The sequence below is a fragment of the Mustelus asterias genome, chromosome 25 (genome assembly GCF_964213995.1).
Source record: "Mustelus asterias chromosome 25, sMusAst1.hap1.1, whole genome shotgun sequence".
In the NCBI taxonomy this organism is placed as follows: domain Eukaryota; kingdom Metazoa; phylum Chordata; class Chondrichthyes; order Carcharhiniformes; family Triakidae; genus Mustelus; species Mustelus asterias.
This window is the reverse complement of record NC_135825.1, coordinates 28298976-28325720: the sequence shown is the minus strand read 5'-3', so window position 1 is coordinate 28325720 and position 26745 is coordinate 28298976. Positions and strand designations below refer to the sequence as shown.

General features: G+C 43.1%; 1 protein-coding gene across 3 annotated transcripts in view; it reads right to left on the bottom strand.

Annotated features, from left to right (window-relative positions):
* The window catches only part of LOC144511874 (TBC1 domain family member 22B-like), a 322468-nt gene that overhangs the window by 76637 nt on the left and 219086 nt on the right, over positions 1-26745 (bottom strand). For all 3 annotated transcript variants that reach the window (XM_078242287.1, XM_078242286.1, XM_078242288.1), the window contains one exon: positions 15961-16088. In XM_078242287.1, the coding sequence (XP_078098413.1) occupies positions 15961-16088 (128 nt within the window). The remainder of the gene's footprint in view (positions 1-15960; positions 16089-26745) is intronic.

The following is a 26745-nucleotide window of genomic DNA, read 5'->3' as shown; positions in this document are numbered from 1 at the left end:
CCTAGTGTCGGGGGATTAGCAGGATACACATGAAAGGTTGTGGGAGTGGGGCCCGGGTGGGATTGTGGTCAGTGCAGACTCGATGGGTTGAATGCCTCCTTCTGCACTGTAAGGATTCTGTGAAATGGCAAGTGAGACAGTTGATGCGTGTGTTTTGATTTTCTGAAACTCTCTAGGTTTGCAGAAGGTCCCATTAGATCGGAAGAGAGAAAATATAACTCCATTATTCAAAAGGGAGAGAGACAGAAAGCAGGAAACCATAGGCAAGCTAGCTTAACATGTCATAACAAAAATGTTAGAAGCTATTATTAAAGTCGTTATAGCAGGACACTTGGATAACTTCAATGCAATCAGAGTCAACATGGTTTTGTGTAAGGGAAATAATGTTTAACTGACTTAGACATAGACATGGAACAGAACAGCACAGAACAGGCCCTTCGGCCCACAATGTTGTGCCGAGCTTTATCTGAAACCAAGATCAAGCTATCCCACTCCCTATCATCCTGGTGTGCTCCATGTGCCTATCCAATAACCGCTTAAATGTTCCTAAAGTGTCTGACTCCATTATCACTGCAGGCAGTCCATTCCACACCCCAACCACTCTCTGCGTAAAGAACCTACCTCTGATATCCTTCCTATATCTCCCACCACGAACCCTATAGTTATGCCCCCTCGTAATAGCTCCATCCACCCGAGGAAATAGTCTTTGAACGTTCACTCGATCTATCCCCTTCATCATTTTATAAACCTCTATTAAGTCTTCCCTCAGCCTCCTCCACTCCAGAGAGAACAGCCCTAGCTCCCTCAACCTTTCCTCATAAGACCTACCCTCCAAACCAGGCAGCATCCTGGTAAATCTCCTCTGCACTCTTTCCAGCGCTTCCACATCCTTCTTATAGTGAGGTGACCAGAACTGCACACAATATTCCAAATGCGGTCTCACCAAGGTCCTGTACAGTTGCAGCATAACCCCACGGCTCTTAAACGCCAACTCCCTGTTAATAAAAGCTAACACACTATAGGCCTTCTTCACAGCTCTATCCACTTGAGTGGCAACCTTTAGAGATCTGTGGATATGGACCCCAAGATCTCTCTGTTCCTCCACAGTTTTCAGAACCCTACCTTTGACCCTGTAATCCACATTTAAATTAGTCCTACCAAAATGAATCACCTCACATTTATCAGGGTTAAACTCCATTTGCCATTTTTCAGCCCAGCTTTGCATCCTATCTATGTCTCTTTGCAGCCTACAACAGCCCTCCACCTCATCCACTACTCCACCAATCTTGGTGTCATCAGCAAATTTACTGATCCACCCTTCAGCCCCCTCCTCTAAGTCATTAATAAAAATCACAAAGAGCAGAGGACCAACCACTGATCCCTGTGGCACTCCGCTAGCAACCTGCCTCCAATCCGAAAATTTTCCATCCACCACCACCCTCTGTCTTCGATCAGACAGCCAGTTACCTATCCAATCGGCCAACTTTCCCTGTATCCCACACTTCCTCATTTTCATCATAAGCCGACCATGGGGGACCTTATCAAACGCCTTACTAAAATCCATGTATATGACATCAACGGCCCTACCTTCATCAACACACTTAGTTACCTCCTCAAAAAATTCTATCAAATTTGTGAGGCACGACTTGCCTTATTGGAGTTCTTTGAGGAAGTAATATGTGCTGTGGATAAAGGACAACTGGTGGATGTACTGTACTTAGATTTCCAGATGGCATTTTATGAAGTGCCACATCAAAGGTTATTGTTGAAAATAAAAGCTCATTTATAGGGAGTAACCTATTGGCCTGGATAGAAGATGCACATCAACATGCACTTTTACACATCTGTTGTAGTCTGGAGCTATGGATACTGATGGTAGAGGCTCCAACATTCTCTCCACCACATGGCTCACCAGGAATCACTCTTGTTCTTGCTGTCTGCCACTGATGTGTGCTGAAAGGATTTGCAGGTTCATACTCAACCTGTTTGGCTGTGTTATGAATGAACATTTCTTGATTATCAAGTCCTGGTGTGCAACTCAAATGTGAAACTTTTGTCTTAGAGCCAAGGATGCTACCCGCTGTGCCATAAGACCTCATCTAGTGCTCATTAGGCAGTGTTAAAAGATTAGCTTCCCACAAGTCAGGCAATGTGTGCACACTGCCACAATGTGACAAATTGTACACTATTGAGTGGAATTATAACAGCACTGCAGAATGGTCAATGCAGGCATTTTGTGAAACTTGTAAACAGGTTAATTATTTTGCTGAACATTTGGAATAGTTTCTAGACCAGTAGTTAAGACTGGAAATTGAATTATTGCTTTCTGACAATTATAACTAATCTCAAATTACATTGGATATTTTTCCGATACTTTTTCCACAACTGGGTCTTTGAAGCAATTACAAGCCATTAAATATTGGCAAAACAGACATTCAATGCGTCATACTGAAGCATTCAGCATTAATGTTGAACACAACCTCCAAAGACACGCCCTGATGGTTAATTAACCTTTATTTTGTATTCTGATGAGACGCAACCTGTTTTTTACACACAAGCTTTGAATAAGCTCTCAAAGTGACTAAATTATGAAGTATGAAGCATGATCATTAAGTTGTACATCTTTTTGTGCAACTGAAAGAGCAAAAGGCTATAATCAAATATGATGAAGGGATATTTTAACAGTCAATCTTTAAATATTGACCCTTTAAAAGCTTGATAGAATTAAATTCTAGACCACTTAATCTTCAAAGAACAGAATGTCAATGTCCTTCAAACTATTATTTTTACACCTGAATTTGCATTCTTTCAATCTGCTGACATTACTATTGATAATTTAATGGCTCCCTTACAACCACTTCTAATATGCAGTAGTTCTGAAATGTTAATTCCTATGTAGCAGTTACATCTAATTCACATTTGAGCAAAACAAAGACTCTGAACTTTCAGAATAAATGCAGTTCATTGCTATGAAAATTCAGGTTTGGTGAAACTTGCTTTCAAAGATTACAATATCCTTTGTGAATGCAGGACTTCAATAAATAAATAGAAAAGGATCAAAAGTTAGTACTTACGGTCACATCAAATTAAGAAATGAATACAAAGTTTATTTATTAGTGTCACAAGTAGACTTACATTAACACTGCAAAGAAGTTACTGTGAAAATCCCCCGGTCGTCACACTCCAGTGCCTGTTCGGGTACACCGAGGGAGAATTTAGCATGGCCAATACACCTAAACAGCATGTCGTTTGGACTGTGGGAGGAAACCAGAGCACCCGGAGGAAACTCACGCAGGCACAGAGAGAACTCCACACAGGCAGTGACCCAAGCTGAGAATCGAACTCGGGTTTCTGGAGCTGTGAGGCAGCAGTGCCACTGGTGAAATGGATGTTGTGGTATATTAAATAATCCCAAATATACTGGGATAAAGGTGTAGATTATACTGCTGTATTCCAATATGCATCAAACTCATTTGACTTGAAATTATATCCTACTGGTATTTTACAATTCAATGCTATAAAATTCATCAATGATCGCTTGCAAGATTGTCAGTTCTAATGATGAGTGTGCCATTCATTACAGTGTTTAAGAAATTATTTAATTCCTTTAAGAACACTCTGCAGTACTAAATCAGCTTCATGCTTGACTCCTGCAGCAAAAGACCCAAGAGATTGTCTCAGAAAAGGCCAGAGCTTTTAAGTATTTCAAGAACACGACACTTCATTATGAAAAAAGCAATTAAAGCACATTTTTTTTTTCCACAGGCTTCTTTTCACAAGAGACAATTTTACTTGCCAGATTGTTAAGAAAGGCAGATAGATCTCAGTAACACTGACATTATGCTGCACCATAAATAAAATTAATTAGGTTCAATATATCAGTCTTTGATTACAGAATCTGAATAAGAAAATAAAATTTAAAAATGAAACCAAAGCACAGAAAAGATACCGGCCCGCAACTTCCTCAGAGTGGCAATCTCCTTTGGATTGCCACCCTGAATAAAATTACCTTCAAATGGGATTCCAAAGCCCCTCTCGCCCAACTGTCTTCACTCAGAGACAGGAGCAGCGAAGCACGCCCTCCGGCTATATTGGCATGGAGTAACTGGTGCAGAGAAGTAGGAGACATCCCTTTTTAAAGCAATTAGACCGGGAAAAGAGAGGGGAGGGGATTTGGGGGGGGGGGGGGGTAGCGGTGGTGGAAATTGGTGGATCCACTGGAGGAGTCCTGAGTGTACGTGTGCGTGGTGTCCTGTGCAAGGCTCAATCTGGATGTTTAAATAGTTACTCTGGAGTTAGAAGTGATTTTTTTCCTTCTAACGCTTTTGGAATAACTATCAGGGTAACACTGGCAAAACCATCTGAGGTTTGCGATTTAAAATCGTTATGGTATAGTTACCAGCCTAGCGCAATTGTCCAGTGGAAGTTAGCACTTCTGGGCAATTGTCGGGTAAACTCTTATGTGGGAACTTCCGAGATGGATATCCTAGCGCATCACTGGGATATCCCTCCTAAATGCATAACCAGGAGGTTATGGGCCACTGCTGTTCTGGGATCGTATTGTTCAACCTGGATACTCTGATAGCAAGGCCCTTTTGCAAAGGGCCCACGTAAAAATGCTGGTAGATTTTTAAATGTTGAATATTCTTGTGTTTACAAGCAAATATGCTGAAGACGCCTGACAAATCAAATTAATTCTGGTAAGCACATGTTACAAACAAAATAAATTTGGTAATATTAAGAGTTGAGCTGATCAGAATTTCACTTTCATAGTTAACACCAACTGAAAATTGACAGAACAGCATAAACATCTCCCAGACCATAATGTTCAGCATAATTAGGACATAGTTACTCAATATCACACTTAAATTCCTTTAACATCAAAACATTCAGCAAAGTTTTTCTTTTACACAACTGCGCATTTTGAATCTGAAGTTGATGCATGTAAAAATTAACATTAGATATAATCTATGGATTAATCCCAATGTTACAATCCCAGCTGATGTTAATACTGGACAAGTTAGACCCCAGAGTGAAATCTAGCTCGATGGATCCTAACTTTTGTTTTAGAAAGCATGCAGGAAAGTTACTAAATAAATTCACAGGAGCCTGCTGATGAAGTTTTAACACAAAGAATAAAATGTTTGGTAAAGAAGGAAACAAACTATATTACACCAGGCAAATAGTTGGAACGATCTCAATACTAATGCAAGATGACACTTCAAATTCACACTATTCCTTTAACCCAGCAATATCTTTACAGTAAAGAGTTACCACTAACTTGGATGCAAAAGGTTCTTACTTGGGACTGGTACAGATGCAAGCGGTTTTCTTTCACTTCATGCTTTTCACCCAATTCGTGTCCCTCTCTGAGACAACCATAAATCACACTCTAAACTCAGTCTTCCAGTGCCACCTCTGCCACACCGATCATTTTGTTGAGTTATATAACTGACTAGTCAGTCAACTACTGTCCCAATAGTTTTTTCTCAGAGAACTGAAAATACCTGCCTTCACTCTCTGACACACACTGAACTCTCCCTTCTGTCTTTTCTCTATGTCCCTGAACCATTGTCACTGGGCAACATGGTGGCACAGTGGTTAGCACTACTTCCTCACAGCACCAGGGACACAAGTTCAACTCCAGCCTCGGGTAACTTTGTGTGGAACTTGCACGGTCTCCCCGAGTCTGCGTGGGTTTTCTCCGGATGCTCCAGCTTCCTCCCACAATCCAAAGATGTACGGGTTAGGTTGATTGGCCATGCTAAAATGCTCACCATTCACTATGCTGACAGCTGTCTGTAGAGATTTTACAACCTTTTAAATGGGGACTTGCTGTCATCAGAGGGTGAATTTTCCCATCCCGCCCACCACAGGAATCATGGAAGGTGGGGGCGGACCATGCAAAGGTCCGTTGATTTCAGGTGGATTTTCCGGTTTAGGAGCGAGCGTGGCTGGAAAATCCCACCCCTGGTGTCTGATCCAGCCTGTTTTTCACGACTGGGGATCTGTGACGTATATGAGCAAGAGTTTGGGTTTCCCGCCTATGTGATTCACAACCTGTCCCCTTCTCCCTGTAGACAATAATGAGGTCAGTCAGAAAGGGATGGGGGGGGTTTCTGCATCTTGGTCCCCTCCACTTCACATTTTAAGTGGGCTCTTTGCAGTAGACCCGACTCCACAAACATCTGGCCCTTAGTGTACCCTTCATTTGGCTTTTAATTGGCTTTATCCTTATATTGGAGTTTTCTTATGCTGTTTGCACGGGGTAACTACGGACCCAGAGTAACAAAGTAATTTACTAAAGTGCCACACTGATCAACCTAAACCAGACGAGTTAGAAATGAGCATATTTCATCTCTTTTGATGCGTTGTGTACAAAAATTTGCTAAGAACTATCCTAGCATGTTTCAGAATAATCTGTTGACAGAAAATCACAAGAAATTTCTTAATGGAGTTATACAACAAAGTTCTGTTGTCTCTCAAAATTCTGTTAAGTGCCGATTAAAAACACACCAACATTTACAAATTAATTTACTATAACCTTTAAACATCTATTAGTAACCATTTGCTTCAGCGATCTTCACATCCATTACTACTTACATATACTGTCTACAGATAATAGATGAGCAGCAGTCACAGATTTTTTAATTGAAAATTGTAGTTAAGAGCTGACTTCAGGATGAGACAAACTGGCAAGCATTGATGCAAGCACAGTAAAATGAATGCGAGTACACCGAATGCTGGTTGGCATTTCAGTGAATAGATTCCCATCTTGATTATCACAATGGGACAACTGGACATAGATGTATAAACAGGACAGAAACATTCAAAGTCCTGTGATTTAAAGTAGGGTAGCAATTTGAGAAAATTAATAGAACATAGAACAGTACAGCACAGAACAGGCCCTTCGGCCCACGATGTTGTGCCGACCTTCATCTGAAACCAAGATCAAGCTATCCCACTCCCTACCATCCTGGTGTGCTCCATGTGCCTATCCAATAACCGCTTAAATGTTCCTAAAGTGTCTGACTCCACTATCACTGCAGGCAGTCCATTCCACACCCCAACCACTCTCTGCGTGAAGAACCTACCTCTGATATTCTTCCTATATCTCCCACCATGAACCCTATAGTTATGCCCCCTTGTAATAGCTCCATCCACCCGAGGAAATAGTCTTTGAACGTTCACTCGATCTATCCCCTTCATCATTTTATAAACCTCTATTAAGTCTCCCCTCAATCTCCTCCGCTCCAGAGAGAACAGCCCCAGCTCCCTCAACCTTTCCTCATAAGACCGACACTCCAAACCAGGCAGCATCCTGGTAAATCTCCTCTGCACTCTTTCCAGCGCTTCCACATCCTTCTTATAGTGAGGTGACCAGAACTGCACGCAATATTCCAAATGCGGTCTCACCAAGGTCCTGTACAGTTGCAGCATAACCCCACGGCTCTTAAACTCCAACCCCCTGTTAATAAAAGCTAACACACTATAGGCCTTCTTCACAGCTCTATCCACTTGAGTGGCAACCTTTAGAGATCTGTGGATATGGACCCCAAGATCTCTCTGTTCCTCCACAGTCTTCAGAACCCTACCTTTGACCCTGTAACCCACATTTAAATTAGTCCTACCAAAATGAATCACCTCACATTTATCAGGGTTAAACTCCATTTGCCATTTTTCAGCCCAGCTTTGCATCCTATCTATGTCTCTTTGCAGCCTACAACACCCCTCCACCTCATCCACTACTCCACCAATCTTGGTGTCATCAGCAAATTTACTGATCCACCCTTCAGCCCCCTCCTCTAAGTCATTAATAAAAATCACAAAGAGCAGAGGACCAAGCACCGATCCCTGCGGCACTCCGCTAGCAACCTGCCTCCAGTCCGAAAATTTTCCATCCACCACCACCCTCTGTCTTCGATCAGACAGCCAGTTACCTATCCAATCGGCCAACTTTCCCTCTATCCCACACCTCCTTACTTTCATCATAAGCCGACCATGGGGGACCTTATCAAACGCCTTACTAAAATCCATGTATATGACATCAACCGCCCTACCTTCATCAACACACCTAGTTACCTCCTCAAAAAATTCTATCAAATTTGTGAGGCACGATTTGCCCTTCACAAATCCGTGCTGACTATCCCGGATTAATCCGCATCTTTCTAAATGGTCGTAAATCCCATCCCTAAGGACCTTTTCCATCAATTTACCAACCACTGAAGTCAGACTAACCGGTCTATAATTACCAGGGTAATTTCTATTCCCTTTCTTAAACAGAGGAACAACATTTGCCACTCTCCAGTCCTCTGGCACCATCCCCGTGGACAGCGAGGACCCAAAGATCAAAGCCAAAGGCTCTGCAATCTCATCCCTTGCCTCCCAAAGAATCCTAGGATACATTTCATCAGGCCCAGGGGACTTATCGACCTTCAGTTTATTCAAAACTGCCAATACATCCTCCCTCCGAACATCTATTTCCTCCAGCCTATTAGCCTGTAACACCTTCTCTTCCTGAAAAACATGGCCCCTCTCCTTGGTGAACACTGAAGAAAAGTATTCATTCATCACCTCGCCTATCTCTACTGATTCCATACACAAGTTCCCACCACTGTCCTTGGCCCTAACCTCACCCTGGTCATTCTTTTATTCCTCACATAAGAGTAAAAAGCCTTCGGGTTTTCCTTGATCCGACCCGCCAAGGACTTCTCATGTCCCCTCCTAGCTCTCCTCAGCCCCTTTTTCAGCTCGTTCCTTGCTAACTTGTAACCCTCAGTCGAGCCATCTGAACCTTGTTTCCTCATCCCTACATAAGCTTCCCTCTTCCTTTTCACAAGACATTCCACCTCTTTTGTGAACCACGGTTCCCTCACTCGGCCATTTCCTCCCTGCCTGACAGGGACATACCTATCAAGGACACCCAGTATTTGTTCCTTGAAAAAGTTCCACTTTTCATCAGTGCCTTTCCCTGACAGTTTCTGTTCCCATCTTATGCCCCCTAATTCTTGCCTAATCGCATCATAATTACCTCTCCCCCAATTGTAAGCCTTGCCCTGCCGTCCGGCCCTATCCCTCTCCATTGCAATAACAAAAGACACCGAATTGTGGTCACTATCTCCAAAGTTCTCTCCCACAACCAAATCTAACACTTGGCCCGGTTCATTTCCCAGTACCAAATCCAATGTGGCCTCACCCCTTGTCGGCCTATCCACATATTGTGTCAGGAAACCCTCCTGCACACACTGCACAAAAAGTGCCCCATCCAAACTATTTGACCTACAAAGGTTCCAATCAATATTTGGAAAGTTAAAGTCCCCCATGACAACTACCCTGTGACCCCCCACACGTATCCATAATCTGCTTAGCAATTTCTTCCTCCACATCTCTATTACTATTTGGGGGCCTATAGTAAACTCCTAGCAACGTGACCGCTCCTTTCCTGTTTCTAACTGCAGCCCATATTACCTCAGTGTGCATATCCCCCTCAAAGTGCTTTTCCGCAGCCGTTAAACTATCCTTGATTAACAATGCTACTCCTCCACCTCTTTTACCAGCTTCCCTACACTTACTGAAACATCTATACCCCGGAATGTCCAACAACCATTCCTGTCCTTGTTCTACCCACGTCTCCGTAATGGCCACAACATCGTAGTCCCAAGTAGCAATCCACGCCCCAAGTTCATCCACCTTGTTCCGGATGCTCCTTGCATTGAAGTAGACACACTTCAACCCATCTTCCTGTCTACCGGTACCCACCCTTGACCTTGATACCTTCCCCAATACCTCACCACCCTCAACACTGACTTCTGGACTACAACTCCTTTTCCCACTCCCCTGACAAATTAGTTTAAATCCCCCTGAAGAGCCGTAGCAAATTTCCCTCCCAGGATATTGGTGCCCCTCTGGTTCAGGTGCACCCCGTCCTGTTTGTAGAGGTCCCACCTTCCCCAGAACGTGTTCCAATTATCCACGTATCTGAAACCTTCCCTCCTGCACCATCCCTGCAACCACATGTTTAAGTGCACTCTCTCCCTGTTCCTCAACTCGCTATCACGTGGCACCGGTAGCGTACCAGAGATGACCACATGTTTTGTCTTTGCTCTCAGCTTCCAGCCGAGCTCCCGAAATTCCTGTTTTAAATCCCCGTCCCTTCTCTTACCTATGTCGTTGGTACCAATGTGTACCACGACTTGTGACTGTTTCCCCTCCCCCTTAAGAATCCGGAAAACACGGTCCGAGACGTCACGGACCCTGGCATCCGGTAGGCAACAAACCATCCTCGAGTCTCTTTTGCTGCCACAGAACCTCCTATCTATCCCTCTAACTAACGAGTCCCCAATAACTATTGCCCTCCCGCTCTCCTCCTTACCCTCCTGAGCCACAGGGACGGACTCAGTGCCGGAGATCCTCTCACTGCGGCTCACCACTGGTATGTCGTCCCCCTCAACCGTATCCAAAGCGGAATACTTATTGCTAAGGGGAACGACCACAGGGGATCCCTGCACCGACTGCTTCTTCCCAGCCCCTCTCACCGTCACCCATCTATTTTCATTCCGCGGAGTAACTGTATCCCTGAAGCTTCTGTCTATGGCCATCTCTGCATCCCTAATGATCCTAAGTTCCTCCAACTCCAGCTCCAGTTCCCTTACACGGTCTTGGAGGAGCTGCAGATGGATGCACTTCTCACAGGTATAATCAGCAGGGACACTGACGTCGTCCCTCACCTCGAACATAGTGCAAGAGGAACATTGCACTGCCTTCACACCCATCCCCTCTAGATACCTTGCCAGTACCAGGTAGAAACAGCAAAAAATGAATTAACTCACCCCTGCTCGCCCAAGCCCTGTGAGCCAAAGCCCTACAGCTTTCACTCTGCCTCCTGCTCACTCTGCGGCCCGCTAACGACGCTGCCCGCTCAAAAGTGCGGCCTACTTTTAAACCCTCCAAAAACCTTCCCAGACTCCTGCTGGGCCCACTTCCTGTTTTAAAAAAAACCTCCGATTTTTTACACAAATTGAACTTAAAATAAATAAATAAATGTAGTGAACAAACCAACTGCCTTCTCCTCAGCCTGGTCCTGTGGAACAATGAGGCTGAAAACTGCAAGTTAAGCACTTTTGATGATTAAAACGAAGAAATTACAGGATTGATATCAACAAGGTCAAGTTAAATGCTGTAAATTTCTACAATGTTATGCATTAGTGTCAGAAAAATGCAATTAATATTTAATAAATTGAAGGCGTGCTGATTTTGGAAAAAAAATCACTGTTAACCAAAATTAATTAATGCACACTGTACAATTAATAATGGACTCTTCATAGCAACTTGCATTGCCCGATCCTGGCTCCCAATCCTCTGTTTCTCAATATAGCTAGAAAAACTGAAAATGGCTTCACCTCCCACGCCCAAGGTCACATCCAGTTTGTCCATCTTTTGCTCCCTTCTATTCCCTATCGATATGCTACTTCTTGGCAATATTGTCTGCAAGTACAAGGTTAGCTTCCATATGTATGCCAACAACATCCAGCTTTCTCTCTCTGCCAACATCCACAGCTGTGCTAGCTGAATACGAGTTTGATATCAAGGGCCATCCAGAATATTGTGGCACTGCAGAGCAATGCAACATTGTTGATCACCAATGTCCAAGAAGAGAACTATGAATAAGTTGTTGGTAAGTTGATAAACTCAAGCTCTTCAACCTAATTGGGATAACTTGGAGAACTCTTCAAAGTTATAGAAACGATACTGAATAAATAAACACAGAACAATATACATGCTTGAGCAGTAGAGTAAGAGAGAACATGTTCACTGCTTTGAACTTTGAAGACCAAAATCAGAGAATACTTCTTTACATGGATGGTGGTGAAGAGTTTGTCTGAAAAATGGTTGAGGGCAAGACACTGGACTCATGTAAGAAACTAGATTTTTAAAATAGCAAGATGGTATTGTTCCTATTCTGGAAGAATGAGACAAACAGATCCAACAGGCTTCTCCACCCAAACTTTTGAGGACATGGTTTTCGGCTTCTAAACGTTTAGTTCAAGGAAATTTCACAAAACCAGATGTTGGACAAACCGCCTAACAACAAAGCAGCAATTATCAGGAGCGTGCGGGAGAGGTGATTAAATAGCAGCATCACAAAGGGTTGCAGAATTACTTGATACCAAAATCAGCTTGCACCTCAAAGAAAGCTGTTGCATGCTTCCTGCTAATATCACCTAAACTACAAAGCAAACTGGAAAAGCATTAGTGCAATTCCACAATATAAACTGCAAACTTAATTGCTTCTAGTGCAGCATTCTTGTCCATTGACTGCTACTTCAACAAGTTAAGTGAGATCAGCTAACTGTCTTACGACAATTTAGAATCTATTAACCAACATTAGGCTATCTCCAATAATCAAACGTTAAAACCATAGATAGAACCATAGAAAATTACAGCTCAGAAACAGGCCTTTTGGCCCTTCTTGTCTGTGCCGAACCATTTTATGCCTAGTCCCACTGACCTGCACTTGGACCATATCCCATAGAACCATAGAACGTTATGATGGTACTAACTGCAGAATGATATTGTAGCACAGCCAAGGGTGTTATGTTGTACTGGGGTCTTGTAGGCAGGGAGTTTAAGCTCATGTCAACACAAGAGCTCAGGTAAACAGCACATTGCCTGTATATTTATTGCCGCAAAGTCTGTTTCAAGCAAGGCACTTCAAAACAATAAGGAAATAAAACAAGACAAAAAAATACCTAGCTCTTTGTTGAGTGTTACCTTTACATTGATTACCTTCTCGATATATTCAACCAATAGCTGAGCAATTTACCAGTAGAATCAAACTAAAACAGAGAGAGAGTCTCTTAGTCAGTGGCCATAAAGTTAAGGTCACCCAGGGTTGATTTTCTGACTTGATTTATTGTCACATGTATTAACATACAGTGAAAAGTATTGTTTCTTCCATGCTATACAGACAAAGCATACGTTCATAGAGAGGAAAGGAGAGAGTGCAGAATGTAGTGTTACAGTCATAGCTAGGGTGTAGAGAAAGATCAACTTCATGTGAGGTAGGTCCATTCAAAAGCCTGAAGGCAGCAGGGAAGAAGCTGTTCTTGAGTCAGTTGGTACGTGTCCTCAGACATTTATATCTTTGGCCTGATGGAAGAAGGTGGAAGAGAGTGTGTCCGGGATGCGTGGGGCCCTTGATTATGCTGGCTGCTTTTTCGAGGCAGTGGGAAGTGTAGACAGAGTCAGTGGATGGGAGGCTGGTTTACGTGATGGGCTGAGCTTTGTTCACGACTTTTTGTAGTTTTCTGGGGTCTTCAATGGAGCAGGACAAATCATAGAAACCCTACAGTACAGAAAGAGGCCATTCGGCCCATCGAGTCTGCACCAACCACAATCCCACCCAGGCCCTACCCCCATATCCCTACATATTTTACCCACTAATCCCTCTAACCTACACATCTTAGGACACCAAGGGGCAATTTTAGCATAGCCAATCAACCTAACCAGCACATCTTTGGACTGTGGGAGGAAACCGGAGCACCCGGAGGAAACCCACACAGACACGAGGAGAATGCGCAAACTCCACAGACAGTGACCCAGCCGGGAATCGAACTCAGGTCCCTGGAGCTGTGAAGCAGCAGTGCTAACCACTGTGCTACCGTGCCGCCCCGACAAACTGACACAACCTTCACCAAATAGTCAATGATGGATGAAGTTAAATTTGACTTCTACCGTTAATCATTGTTCTTATCTTTATGAATGAAATCACCCACTTATATGGGTTTGTGGGAGGTTATAAGCTGTAGACGATTGCACAATGAGTTACTTGAGCCTGGTGCTCCAGTTCAAACAAATCATTTACAATTACTTTGCCCTCAACTGGAAATGATGACAGAAGAACTCTTTCCAAAATACAGCAAACAAATTAGTGGTGAGTATTTGAAACAATATAAAGCAGTCCGACACCACAGATTTGAATTATAGCATGTGAAAGAACAACTGGAACAACTGTCTTGGACAGAGCAGGAGCCATCCCAAGCTGTGATACAACCAGAAAGATTATTTTCTATGGTGCGTCCGTAGCGGACATGCCAAATTTCCTGAGAAAGTAGAGGCGTTGGTGGGTTTTCTTAACTATAGTGTCAGCATGGGAGACCAGGACAGGTTGTTGGTGATCTGGACACCGAGAAACTTGAAGCTCTTGGACATTTCTACTTCATCCCCATTGATGTAGACAGGGGCATGTTCTCCACTGCGCTTCCTGAAGTTAATGACTATCTCCTTCATTTGTTTGACATTAAGGGAGAGAATATTATCGTCACATCAGCTCACCAGATTTCCTATCTCTTTCCTGAACACTGTCTCGTCATTGTTTGTGATCTGACGGTGGTGTCATCAACAAACTTGAAAATCGAGTTGGAGGGGAATTTGGTCACACAGTCATAGGTGCCTAGTAAGGGGCTGAGGACATAGCCTTATGGGCACCGGTGTTGAGGATGATCGTGGAGGTGGTGTTTTCACCTATCCTTACGGATTGCTGATCTACGGGTTCGGAAGTCTAGGATCTAGTCGCAGAGGGAGGAATCAATCCCCAGGGCATGGAGTTTGGAGATTAATTTTGTAGGAATAATGGTGTTGAAGGCTGAGCTGTAGTTATCTAGATGCTCCAGGGTTGAATGTAGAGCCAGGGAGATGGCGTCTGCTGCAGACCTGTTGTGGCAGTAGGCGAACTGTAGTGGATTCAGGCAACCTGGGAGGCCGGAATTGATTCTGCTATGACTAACCTTTCGAAGCACTTCATAATAATGGATGTCAGAGCCACCAGATGATAGTCATTAAGGCACGCTGCTTGGTTTTTCTTTGGTATCAGGATGATGGTCATCTTCTTGAAACAGATAGGGACCTCAGATTGTTATAAAGAGAGGTTGCAGATGTTTGTAAATACCCCCGCCAGCGGGTCCACACAGGTCTGAGTGCTTGTCCAAGTACCCCATCCGGGCCAGTCACTTTCCGTGGGTTGATCTGCGAGAAGGCTGCTCTGACATCTGCAATGGTGACCTCGGATACAGGTTCATCTGAGGCTTCTGAGGTGGAGGGCGTGCTCTCACTGACCTCTTGCTCAAAACGGGCATAGAATGCATTTGAGCTCATCAGGGAGGGATGCGTTGGAGCCGGTGATTTTACATACCTTCATCTTGTTGATGAACAAGATGATGTTCATCTTAGCCTGTTATGTCTTACAGACCTTGCCACAGTCGGCGGGGGTCCGTCTGGGACTAACATGAGGAGTAAGTTACAGGGAATTGGGAATATCTTCAAATGCAGTTTAAGTTTGTGTTTAAAATAAGCGTACTGATGCATAGCAGCGGTATATATACGCCAGGTTATGAAATCATTTTATCCATACATAGCACTATACATTCACATCACTGGAAAGCAGAAATAATCCATATCGTATCAGGACACTTACTACAGTAAAATCTGTCCTAAGCACTTGGTATGAGTTACAGATGTGTTTTTTGTAATCAAGCATGTCTTCACCTTTATTCATTAATATAATTGAAAATGTCACTTCACATGCTGAGTAAATAATCAAAGTAACTAATTCACATTGGTTGCTACCATAATCAGAATAAATTACCCAAGATGAAAAAGAGTATTGTGGTCCATAAACCATACATTCCATCAGATCTTGACCCATATTCAACTTAAAGATCTTATTGTATACTCAAATGACCGGTGTTCCTAAATATTTTTCATACACAACGGAACACTCAATGCACAAGTTCAAATCACTGATGTGACAAACTTTGTTTATTTACTGCCAACATTTAACGCAATAGCTTAACTTGGCCTAAATTTTGACCAGCATTAAAAATAATCTTGCTGTCCATGCCAATTAGATGCTTTGATGTGTAGACTAAGCTAGAAGCATTAATATAGTTCGACAACATTCACCTGATATGTGTCCCAAAGTCGGATGGTACATCGGAGAGGCAGCTCCCTCATCAGCAAGTTATTCATCCACCGGAATGCAAACTGTAAGTACTCTACTTCATACTTTCTGAAGTGAATGTGAACTTGCTCTGTGGGGGGAAAATGGTTTTCAGTAGTTAGTGCATGAGAAACACCTTCGGCTATAAAACAAAAATGCCTATGACTCATTTGGTAAAGGCAGCACATGTCTGAGGTTCAACTGCACGCTCATGTCAGATTGGCTAATTTCAACCAAAATGACAGGCTGAGTGTTGCAACTGCTTTCCATATCTGTGGCTATGGAGCAGAAAATTTATCCAGATGTACAACCTTGATTTTTTTTAACTGATTCATGGGATGTGGGCTTTACTCGCTGGGCCAGCATTTGTTGCCCATCTCCAATTGCCCTTGAACTGAGTGGCTTGCGAGGCCATTTCAGAAAGGCAGTAAAGAGTCAACCACACTGTTGTGAAACTGGAGTAACATGTAGGCCAGACTGGGTATGGATGTATTGCAAGGAAATCCTTCCCTAAATGACATTAGTGAACCAGGTGGGTTTTTATGACAAACAACAATGGTTTCATGGTCATCATTAGATTTTTAATTCCAGATTTCTTTTATCGAATTCAAATTTCACCATCTGCAATTTTGGGATTTAAACCCTGGTCTCCAGAGTCTCTGGATTACGAGTCCGGCAACAATACCACTACACCACTGCCTCCCTTCTAACCAGTAGTACCTGTTAGATTTGTGGACACTTTGAGTATATGTTCTGCTCAGTTGATATGCTTTCTATCACAGAATATCCTGCCAGTATTCAATTTCAAAACTCACATGGCCATTGTACCCGAATAAACCTTTGTAACTGCACCATACCAGGAGTCAATAGCGACAGTTTTCACCTGTATACTGCTGTGTTTTTCGTCAAAAATATTTTGCTGATTTTGCACTTGAGGACTACTCAATAGGAATTTTGAACTGGCTTCAAACTAAGGCCAAAGCCTCGGTTTGAACTGTGGGGAATCTCATTAAAATATCGAAAACAAGGTCCTAAGATGTGTGTGTTAGGTGGATTGGCCATGCTAAAATTGCCCCTTTCTGTCCTGAGATGCGTAGGTTAGAGGGATTAGCGGGTAAATATGTAGGAATATGGGGGTAGGACCTGGGTGGGGTTGTGGTCGGTGCAGACTCAATGGGCCAAATGGCCTCTTTCTGCACTGTAGGGTTTCTATGATTCTAAAGCCATTACAGGACACCATTTGCAATTTTGGTCAGAATGGAAGCCCTCCCAAGTACCGAGCAGCTGAACCAGGTATGCCATCTGGCGTAAAGTTATGTTCCCTGCTCTCAATTCCTTGTTCCCACTCATTCATGCAGGCTCACCCAGTTTGGCTTCTGTGAAGTTGTGATATCCTGGAAGTCCCTTTCACCAGTTGTACCCAAACCACAATGACAGCACTGAGTTTCCAAGGCACCACTCAGACCTTTGATGGAAGCTATTTGTGTGTTGCAATGGAAATTATGACATTGGCCATCGGACTGCACCACAGTGGGTTCCACAGGTGTGTTGATGGAGGTGACCACTGTTGTAAGTTGGAAAGAATGGGATCCATCCTCTGCACAGATCCTTGTGGAACTGGATTCCTCCATTATCCCTAACGTGTGCAGGCTTTCCAGTGTACCAAGAATTTTGTGCACAGTGTCAATCTCTCAGCTGGTGACTGTGAGTGGAAGTTAGAGTGTAGTGTCTCTGCATCATAACTGTCATCATCATCTTCCACAAGATGTTTGGGTGCTGCGCCTGTCTTGGTTTAATAGCTACTCATGTGCCGGAGGTGTGAGTTGTGATACTAAAACAGTGCTTTGTGAGAGTTTGAGGTAAACCATAGGAATAAAACAATTATGAAGTCATCGCTGGAGATTGTTAGTGATGGCGGTGTAGAATACGTATTGAAGGGGGCTAGTGGTGCAGTTGGTAGGGTTTTTTAAAATTCATTCAATCATGGGACATGGGCATTGCTGGCTGGCCAGTGTTTATTGCCCATCCCTAGTGGCCTAAGAGCAGTTGCAAGTCAACCACATTGCTGTGGCTCTGAAGTCACATGTAGGCAAGACCAGGTAAGGACAGCAGATTTCCTTTCCTAAAGAACATTACTGAACCAGATGGGTATTTCCAACAATTGACAATGGTTTCATGGTCATCAGTAGATTCTTAATGCCAGATTTTCTTATTGAAATTCAAACTCCACCCCATCTGCCATGGCGGGGTTTAAACCCTAGTCCCCAGAACATTTGCTGAGTTTCTGGCTTAACAGCCAAGTGATAATACCACTAGGCCATCATCTCCCTATATGCCAATAGAAGATTGAATTCACTCATCTTGATAACTTGTGTCAAGCCATTAAACTTCTTCCTGCACTCCATCCAGTTTCTTGGAGCTGACATTTACCTCAGCTGTTACTTCCTCCCATTGCCTCCTGAACTTGTGTCTCGAGGGCCTCCGCCTTCTGTGGATAATGGATGTCTCCACCTCGACTCCACCCCTTGAACCCAGGCCTCTAGTGCATTATCAAACAATATTGGTGCACAATCTCTCACAGATTGTACCAACTTTACAAAGTTCTTCAAAATCAATTCATTTCCAGCAGCCACAATGCATTTTCCCTTTAATGGGTGCAGGTTAACTTGGATGAAGGGTCATCATTGACCTGAAACATTAACTCTGCTGCCTGACCTGCTGAGTACTTCCAGCATTTGCTGTTCTTATTTCAAATTTCCAGCATATGTAGTATTTTGCTTTTGTACCTTGAGGTAGTGTTAATCATTTGCATCGAGTCATAGAGGTTTACAGCATGGAAACAGGTCCTTTGGCCCAACTTGTCCATGCTGCCCCCTTTTTTTTTAAACCACTAAACTAATCCCGATTGCCCGCGTTTGGCCAATATCCCTCTGTAACCATCTTACCAATTTGCAATATTGGGCCCACTGCCGCTAGATGCAGCAATGAACAGTGCAGGTAGTGCTGGCTGCATGAAATAATCACAGAAATCAGCAGACAGCAAGAACTCAACACCCTGCATCCAGTGAAATGAAACAATCATGGGCTAATCTTGGACTGCAGTCCCCACACTTGTCTTTCAGCTTTATTTAGCTTTCAAGATTCTAAATTTATGTATTGAAAAGTCATTGGATATTTAAAAGAATCATCAACATTACGCGATCTCTGTAAAAACTATCACGCTGCCATACATTTTCTAGCACAGTGAAACATTTGCCTAGCAAGTTTACTAGGAATCTTGTCTCTGACACAATTTCAGGAGTTGGACTTGTTTTCCCATTTTCGGATGGGGTCAATGCTGAACATATGGGTCTACCAACAACAGATTTCTTTTTGACAGAAATCAAATGTTAATGGGGTAAATAATGAGCGAAGCATTTAAAAACAAAAATGGTTACAAATTAAGTGCCGTACTTCCCAAAGCCTCACGCCATAGGTAATTATAAGGAATAAAGTTTTTCAACAATTTGCCACTTCGGCAACTGGATGAGAACAACAATATAGAGTTCACATTCAATAGCTGTGAAGACAACTGCAAATTGAATCAGGCATCTCTTCAAGGTTCAGATAAAATTGAATCTACTCTCCACTCACAGCGGTAAATTGCAATTTTGTAAAGCGTATGAGGCTTCTTATAGTGCTGAACCAGCAATCACAACAGGGAGATTGCAGACATAGTGAAAGCAGTTTTATTGTTAACAACTGTCTGTCTCTGTGCTTAAAATAAAATCATGTTTCTCTCTGCTTTTATACAGGTCCTAGTGCATAAATTGTATGATGGGCGTGCGTGACATGTGAGCAATTCAACTCCATTCCTTGGCTTCTCTAAAAAAAAATCAATTTTTTGTCATCTCCCAAAGGGTTAACACGCAGCATTGAACAGATTTTCTTTATAATTCATTCCGGCAGCTGTCGGATTCTGTTTTTTGTTAATTGATAAATGATACTTGCACTCTTTTTTTTAATACAGTAGCTGGAACACTGATTTTTCTTTCTTCCAGAAAAATGCGAGTTTCAGTGATCTGCTTGAAAATAAATCTCCTGCGTATTTCATCAAAGTCTTCATTAGAAACATACTAGGTGACCCAAAGGTTAAATGGTAAAATGGGTGGCCCAGTGGTCAGCACTGCTGCCTCACAGCACCAGGGACCCGGGTTCGATTCCCAGCTTGGGTCACTGTCTGTGTGGAGTCTGCACGTTCTCCCTGTGTCTGCATGGGTTCCCTCCGGGTGCTCCAGTTTTTTCCCCACAGTCCGAAAGGCGTGCTGGTTAGTTGCATTGGCCATACTAAATTCTCCCTCAGTGTACCCGAAGAGGCGCTGGCGTGTGGCGACTAGGGGATTTTCACATTGACTTTGCTGGTGTGTTAATGTGACCCTACTTTTGACACTAATAAATAATAAATGCATTACGCAAATATCAACTGAAAAATGACCCCAAATTCCAACATTGGTATCAGAGCAAGCTAATATGGCGACCAGGGTAGTGGGATTGAAATTCTGACATCAGAATAGAACGAAACAGAGATAATCTTGGTGATATCACAGCGAAGATTAGTTTTAAAAAGCTGACACTGAGCAACAGACAAAGCAGAACCTGAGCTTTGATGGTATTGAACATGTAACGCAATGTGACTGGCTGAGAGTACTGTGCCACCAGGCAAACTGCTCAGGATGGCAAATTCAAAGCCAGGCTGCTTGACGCATTAATGAGCCAATAATCAACTTGACGGAGAAAATTTTCAGTGAAAAATTAAAGCTGACATATATTTATTTAACCTGAGAGAACACATATTCGTGTTTATATTGCATAAACGAGCTATAGCCAACTAATTGTCTAGTTTTATTCTATTCTTGACAACACTGCTATATGTTTAAAAAAAGTCAAAATGTGAACAAGAACTTTATCTAGATTGGTGACACAATTACACCTAAGGCAAAAGTCATTGGGTTAAGTCAGTGATGAAATGATTCTCTGGAACAGCTTAACATATTGTTATGTTGGCTATTCTTGTAGCATTCCTGCACTAGCACATAGCTACTGGTGGAGCCTATGATGCAATGACACTGTACCAGAGGTTAGCCTGTCAGCAAACTGACCAGTTTTTTTTGCGCTCTAAGTTCGACAATACTAGAAGATTGTGCTGTCCTGGCATAATTGAAGACAAAATATTATTAATGTTAACAGTATAAGCAATATTTGCACTTTCAGGTCAAATAATCAAAACATTACGGGCGGGATTTTTTTCTCTCTCCATAGCGTGTTTCACAGCAGGAGGATCTCATGGTCCCACCATTATTAACGGGGTTTCCCAGAGAATGCACCCCCCGCCTCTGGGAAAACGGCGGAATAGTGCCCCATTGGCAGCACCGCAGGATCCCGCCGGTATGAACGGCAGTAAGGTTTTGATGTATCATTGAAAGCCATGTTAGCCTATGGCTGACATTAACTTAAAAAATGCCATTATGTGTAACAGTTATTTCTTGGTTCGCTATTGTCAACATGGATGCTAAAAGCCATTTATTTTAAATGGGCTCACGCTTACACCAAAAAAGCGGACAGGGGAGTTTGCTCGAAATGTGCAACAGTAATTTTCAGGCTTATATTCTCAACTATTAACTTTCATAAATTATTGATCACATTTAAATTCCGCCTTTCTGTTCAAATTTGTTTTCCGCTGTTCTATTTTAGACTTGTGTCTGACCCAGAAGGTGCACATTCGTTGCCACTGGCACTGGATTTTTGAATCATATCCAACAGCCAGTTTGTGCCAACTGACAGAGTCCAAAAAAGGGGGATAAAGCTCAATGGCTCAATTTCGCTGCTGCTGCAGTAGTTGCTAAGCAACAACATGGCTGTTGTATGTTACTGTGGCTGTTCATTCCAAAGCAGTTCACTGCTGCCTGAGATTGTCACCTCCCACAAACAAATGGGTGTTGCAGATGCCATAGCACCACTAACCGACCTACAAAAAAAAAACAGCATCAGCTCATTCTGCGCTGAAATCGAGTCCCAGAGACGAATGTCTGTTCAGCTTTCAAGATAACATCCGAGAATGTTTCTGTAAACACTGCTGCTGATTACAAAAGTAAGTGTTTGGAGCAAAATGGTATTGCTGCTGACATTATTCTCTGAGCAAACTGACAATTCGCCGTCTGAACCTCAAGCAGAAGTTTAATTAGACCATATTCACGGTGGTCTTTGTGATAAAACCAAAAAAAGGTCTGGCATTCACTTGACATCTTCCTTGCCTGAATGCTGAGGTCAGGGGGGGGGGGCGCTCTGTGAATGCAAGCAGCATTGAACAGTAGAATGTTCAATCCCTTTTAGAAGAACATGCTGTGGGGTGGGGGTGGGGGGGGGGTTCTGGCCACCCTGCGGTGTCTTTCCTCTGATGGGAGGTAGCGTGCCGTTCGCAGGCAACAGATCTTCTGGTCCCACTGCTGCCAATGGGACTTCACATTGACTCCACCCCACGCTGCCGGGAAACCCGCAAACTGAAGATCCCGCCGGCCTGAACAGCCAGAAAATTCCGGTCTGTGTAATGCTACGATGAATGCTTTGCTATATGCCAACTCCAATTAGTTTAAGGGATCTGCAGTCCAGTTAAGTATCCAGTGACATTGTCCTCCAGCACTCTCATGGAAAAAATAATTTCCCAGCCTTCAGCCTTTATTTTCGGGATATGAAAAATATCAAAGGCAAGATTATATCTTCCTTTCTTTATGGAATTACACAGAATGTACAACACAGAAACAGACCATTCAACTCAACCAATCCATGCCAATTATCCACTTGAACCTCCTCCCATCTTTCCTCATCTACAACTAGCGTATCCCTTTCTTCCCTTCTTTTTCACATGCATCTATTACCCCCTACAGTAGCAAGTTCCACATTCTCACCACCCTCTGGGTGAAAAAGTTTCTTCTACATTCCTTACTGGATTTCTTGGGTGATCATCTCCTACTGGTGACCTCTAGTTATGCTCTCCCCCACAAGAGGAAACATTATCTCTTAATCCACTCTATCAAAACCCTTCATAATTCATTCCCAAGTTTCCAGGTAATTTAAAAAAGGTGCAAGGCTTGAACATATTCTTTTTTTCATAGAGAATGGGTCCCTCAGTATGAATGTATGTCACGAGCTTAAATGAGGCTCATTACAAACTTGACTGATTATCTTAAATTGATTGTGAGGATTGCTATTAGTACACTCACGAGGGTTGCTTGCAGAGACATGGTATCCCTGATGAATGCAAGATGAAAAGTTTTGGCAACATGTCTCTCTTTTCAGCAATTTTAAGGATCCAGCCTATCAATACTTTGCTGATATGTATACTCACACATTTAAGACTATAAGATGCAGCCATTCGGCCCATTGAGTCTACTCCACCATTCAGAGAGATCATGACTGATCTGATATAATCTTCAATTCTACTTTTCCAATTTATCCCCATAATCCTCGATTCCCTTACTGATTAAAAATCTATTTTAGTTGGACCAAACAGACTTAACAACCCAGCCTCTACAGCTCTCTCTAGTGAAGAATTCCACAGATTCACTACCCTCAGAAGAAATTCTTCCTCATCTCTGTCTTAAATGGGTGACTCCTTATTCCGAGATTATGCCCTCTGGTCCTAGACTCTCCTACAAGAGGAAACATCCTCTCAGCATCCACCCTGTCAAGCTCCCTGAGAATCCTGTCTCTCTCAATAAGGTCATCTCTCATTCTTCTACATGCCAATGAGTACAGGCCCAACCTGCTCAATCTCTTCTCATAAGAAAATCCCTCCATACCCAGGATCAACCTACTGAACTCTCTCTGCACTGCTTCCAATGCCTGTATATCCTTCCTTAGATAAGGGGTCCAAAAATGTGAACAGTTTTCCAGGTGTGGTCTAACTAATTCTTTGTGCAGTTTTAGCAAGACTTTTCTATTTTTATACCCCATTCTGGTATAATCATTGTAAACCTTCTCTGCACCCTCTTCAGTGCCTTACATCCTTTTTAATGATATGTCAAGCAGAACTGCATACAGTACTCTAATTATGATCTAACCAAAGTTTGATACAGGTTTAGCAAAAATTCCATGCCTTTTAATTCTATCCCTCTAAAAATAAAGCCAAGTGTGGTTTGCTTTTATGGCCTTGCTAAGCTATGGTGCAATGTGTTTGATACATTTGTACTCTGTGATCTCTGTTTCTCTAGCCCACCTAGATTTGCACTTTCCAAGTACTGAGTGACTTCCCTATTCTTCCAACCAAAATGTACATGCTCACATTTAACTGTGTTGCCAATCATGCGCCCATTCTGCAAGTTTATAAATGTCCTCCTGTAATTTGTTACCCTCCTCCTCATTGACTATTCCTTCCCCCATTTGGTGGCATTTGCAAATTTAGAAATTATACTCTTGATTCCAAACTCCAAATCATTGATGTAAATTGTGAACAACACAGGTCCCAGGACTGATCTGTGTGCATCACCACTTCCCACCTTCGTTTGAAGATTAATACAGTGACTTATTCCACACATTAACATTACACACTTGAATTTGCAATATTCTTCACCTATGATTTTTTGGTGATTGATACACTGATGATTCACGCACATTGTAAAGGAATTCATCAGCCAGCAGTCTATTGATTCATATATTTGCATAAAGCGATGTGCTCTGAAACCCTAGAATAATTGAGAGGTTTGCCAGCCAAGCTGCTGAGAGGCTTTTTCTCATTTCTTTCTGGGTTTGGTCCAACTACAGATAAGACAAACACAAAATGAGACCTACTTAAAGTCTGCAGTGTTAGAAATTCACTCTGGATGATTTCAGAAGATGATACTAGAAGAGATGTCCTCTAGTTGATCACTGATCACTTATGTGCCTTGAGAATCCTTATAAAGTACGAGTTATCAATCAACATAAAGCCCATAGGCCAGGACATTAGAAAAACAATTCTGCCACTACTCAGCATTCTTTCTTACACAACGGATAGCATTTTCTCTCCTCCTCTCCCCAAATAACTTAGATATATTATGAAATATGGTCATGTCAGAAGTGGGGTGGTGGAATAGGCAATCTGAAGTAGCATTATCGATATTGGGAGCAAACAGCTATCGACATCCGTAATGTAAGGCTCTCGGTGGTTTACAAAATTGAATCAAGTATTTGCAGCTAGTGGTGGTTGTGGAACATTATGGTAGTCACACAATGAAATGAGAGGAAAAATCTTGTTGGCCAAGTTGATACATGTCTTGAGTGAGTTGGTTCATGAAAGAAGTTACTGATTCTCCCTCCTGCATTTCATCAGTTACCAATGCACATTTCTTTGAACATTCCTTTACTCAGAACATAAACATAACTGATCGTTGCGCACTTGAACCAATCCCAAGTTCAGAATTTGACATAAGTTGGTAATTTTGTGGTCCGAGCTTGTTTATTAAACAAGTCTCAGGTACATAGGCTGTCAAAAGGATTTTTTTCCCTTATGAACAGCTTTGTCTTTAGCCTGTACACCCGAGACTTGTTTAATAAACAAGTTTGGTGGTGGAGAGAGTGAATGCTTGTGGATGGAGTGGCACTCATGCAGGCTGCTTTGTCCTGGATGATCACAGAATTGTTACGGCACAGAAGGAGACCATTTGACCCATAGTGTCTGCACTGGCTCTCTAAACAAGCATGATGGCTGAGTGCCATTCCCCTGCCTTTTCCCAGTACACTTGCATATAGTTTCTTTTTAAGTAATTATTTGATGCCCTCCTGAGTGCCTCAGTTGCGCCTGTCTCCGCCACACTTCCAGTCAGAGCATTCCAGACTCAAACTATTCATTGTGCGAAAAAGTTTTTTCTCACATCACATTTGCTTCGTTTGCATATCCTACTCAACGGGAACTATTTTACCATTTTGATTCTAAGTGCTGGGTGGACTTGAATCTGGGAGTGTTTCAGATCTGACTTTTAGACCCGTTCTCAGGTGCCTCTATATGCACTCTGCCTGAAAAAATATCAGCAATTCCAAATCGTGCTGCAGAAGCCTGCAGCTCCGGTCGCTGCCTCTGGATGTGCACGCTCCTGGGCCGGATAATGCCTCCCCCTGGCCCCCACAGACATTGCCCCACCTCCCGCAACATTAATCACCTCCTTATCCCCCCACTTCCTCGCCACCCAGACCGACTGCGGGCCTCTCCCCTTCCCCCCACCGATTTCAGGCAGAGTGGCAGGGAACCCCCCCCCCCGATCTCAAGCAGCAAGCAGAACGCCGTCGGACCCACCTCCCTGCCCCCCACCAATCTCAAGCAGAGAGCCATCAGACCCAACTTCTTTCCCCCCCCCCCCCCCACGGGCCACCAAAGCTGATCTCAAGCAGAGAGCCGTCGGATGCTCGGCACTTATCTCCTCACTAACTGGAGCGCCCGAATCGGACTTTTGTAGAGCATATCTGTTTCGCTCCAATTCTGGATGGCGAACGCGATGGCAAAGGGGGAAGTGCTGGTAAGGTTGGGTGTTCAGTCCATTAAGTCAATTTAAATGCATGCAAATGCATTTAAATGGCTGTCACGCCCGTTTTGGGCGAAGTCCTGATCGCGGTCATTTTCGGGCCTTGGTAAAAGGGCGAACTGGCGTGGAGGCAGGAGCGGACCGCGTTACTCACCTCACGCCCGACTTTACCAAGTTTTCGCGCCTGAAAACAGGGGCAACTTGATAGTAAAATCGAGC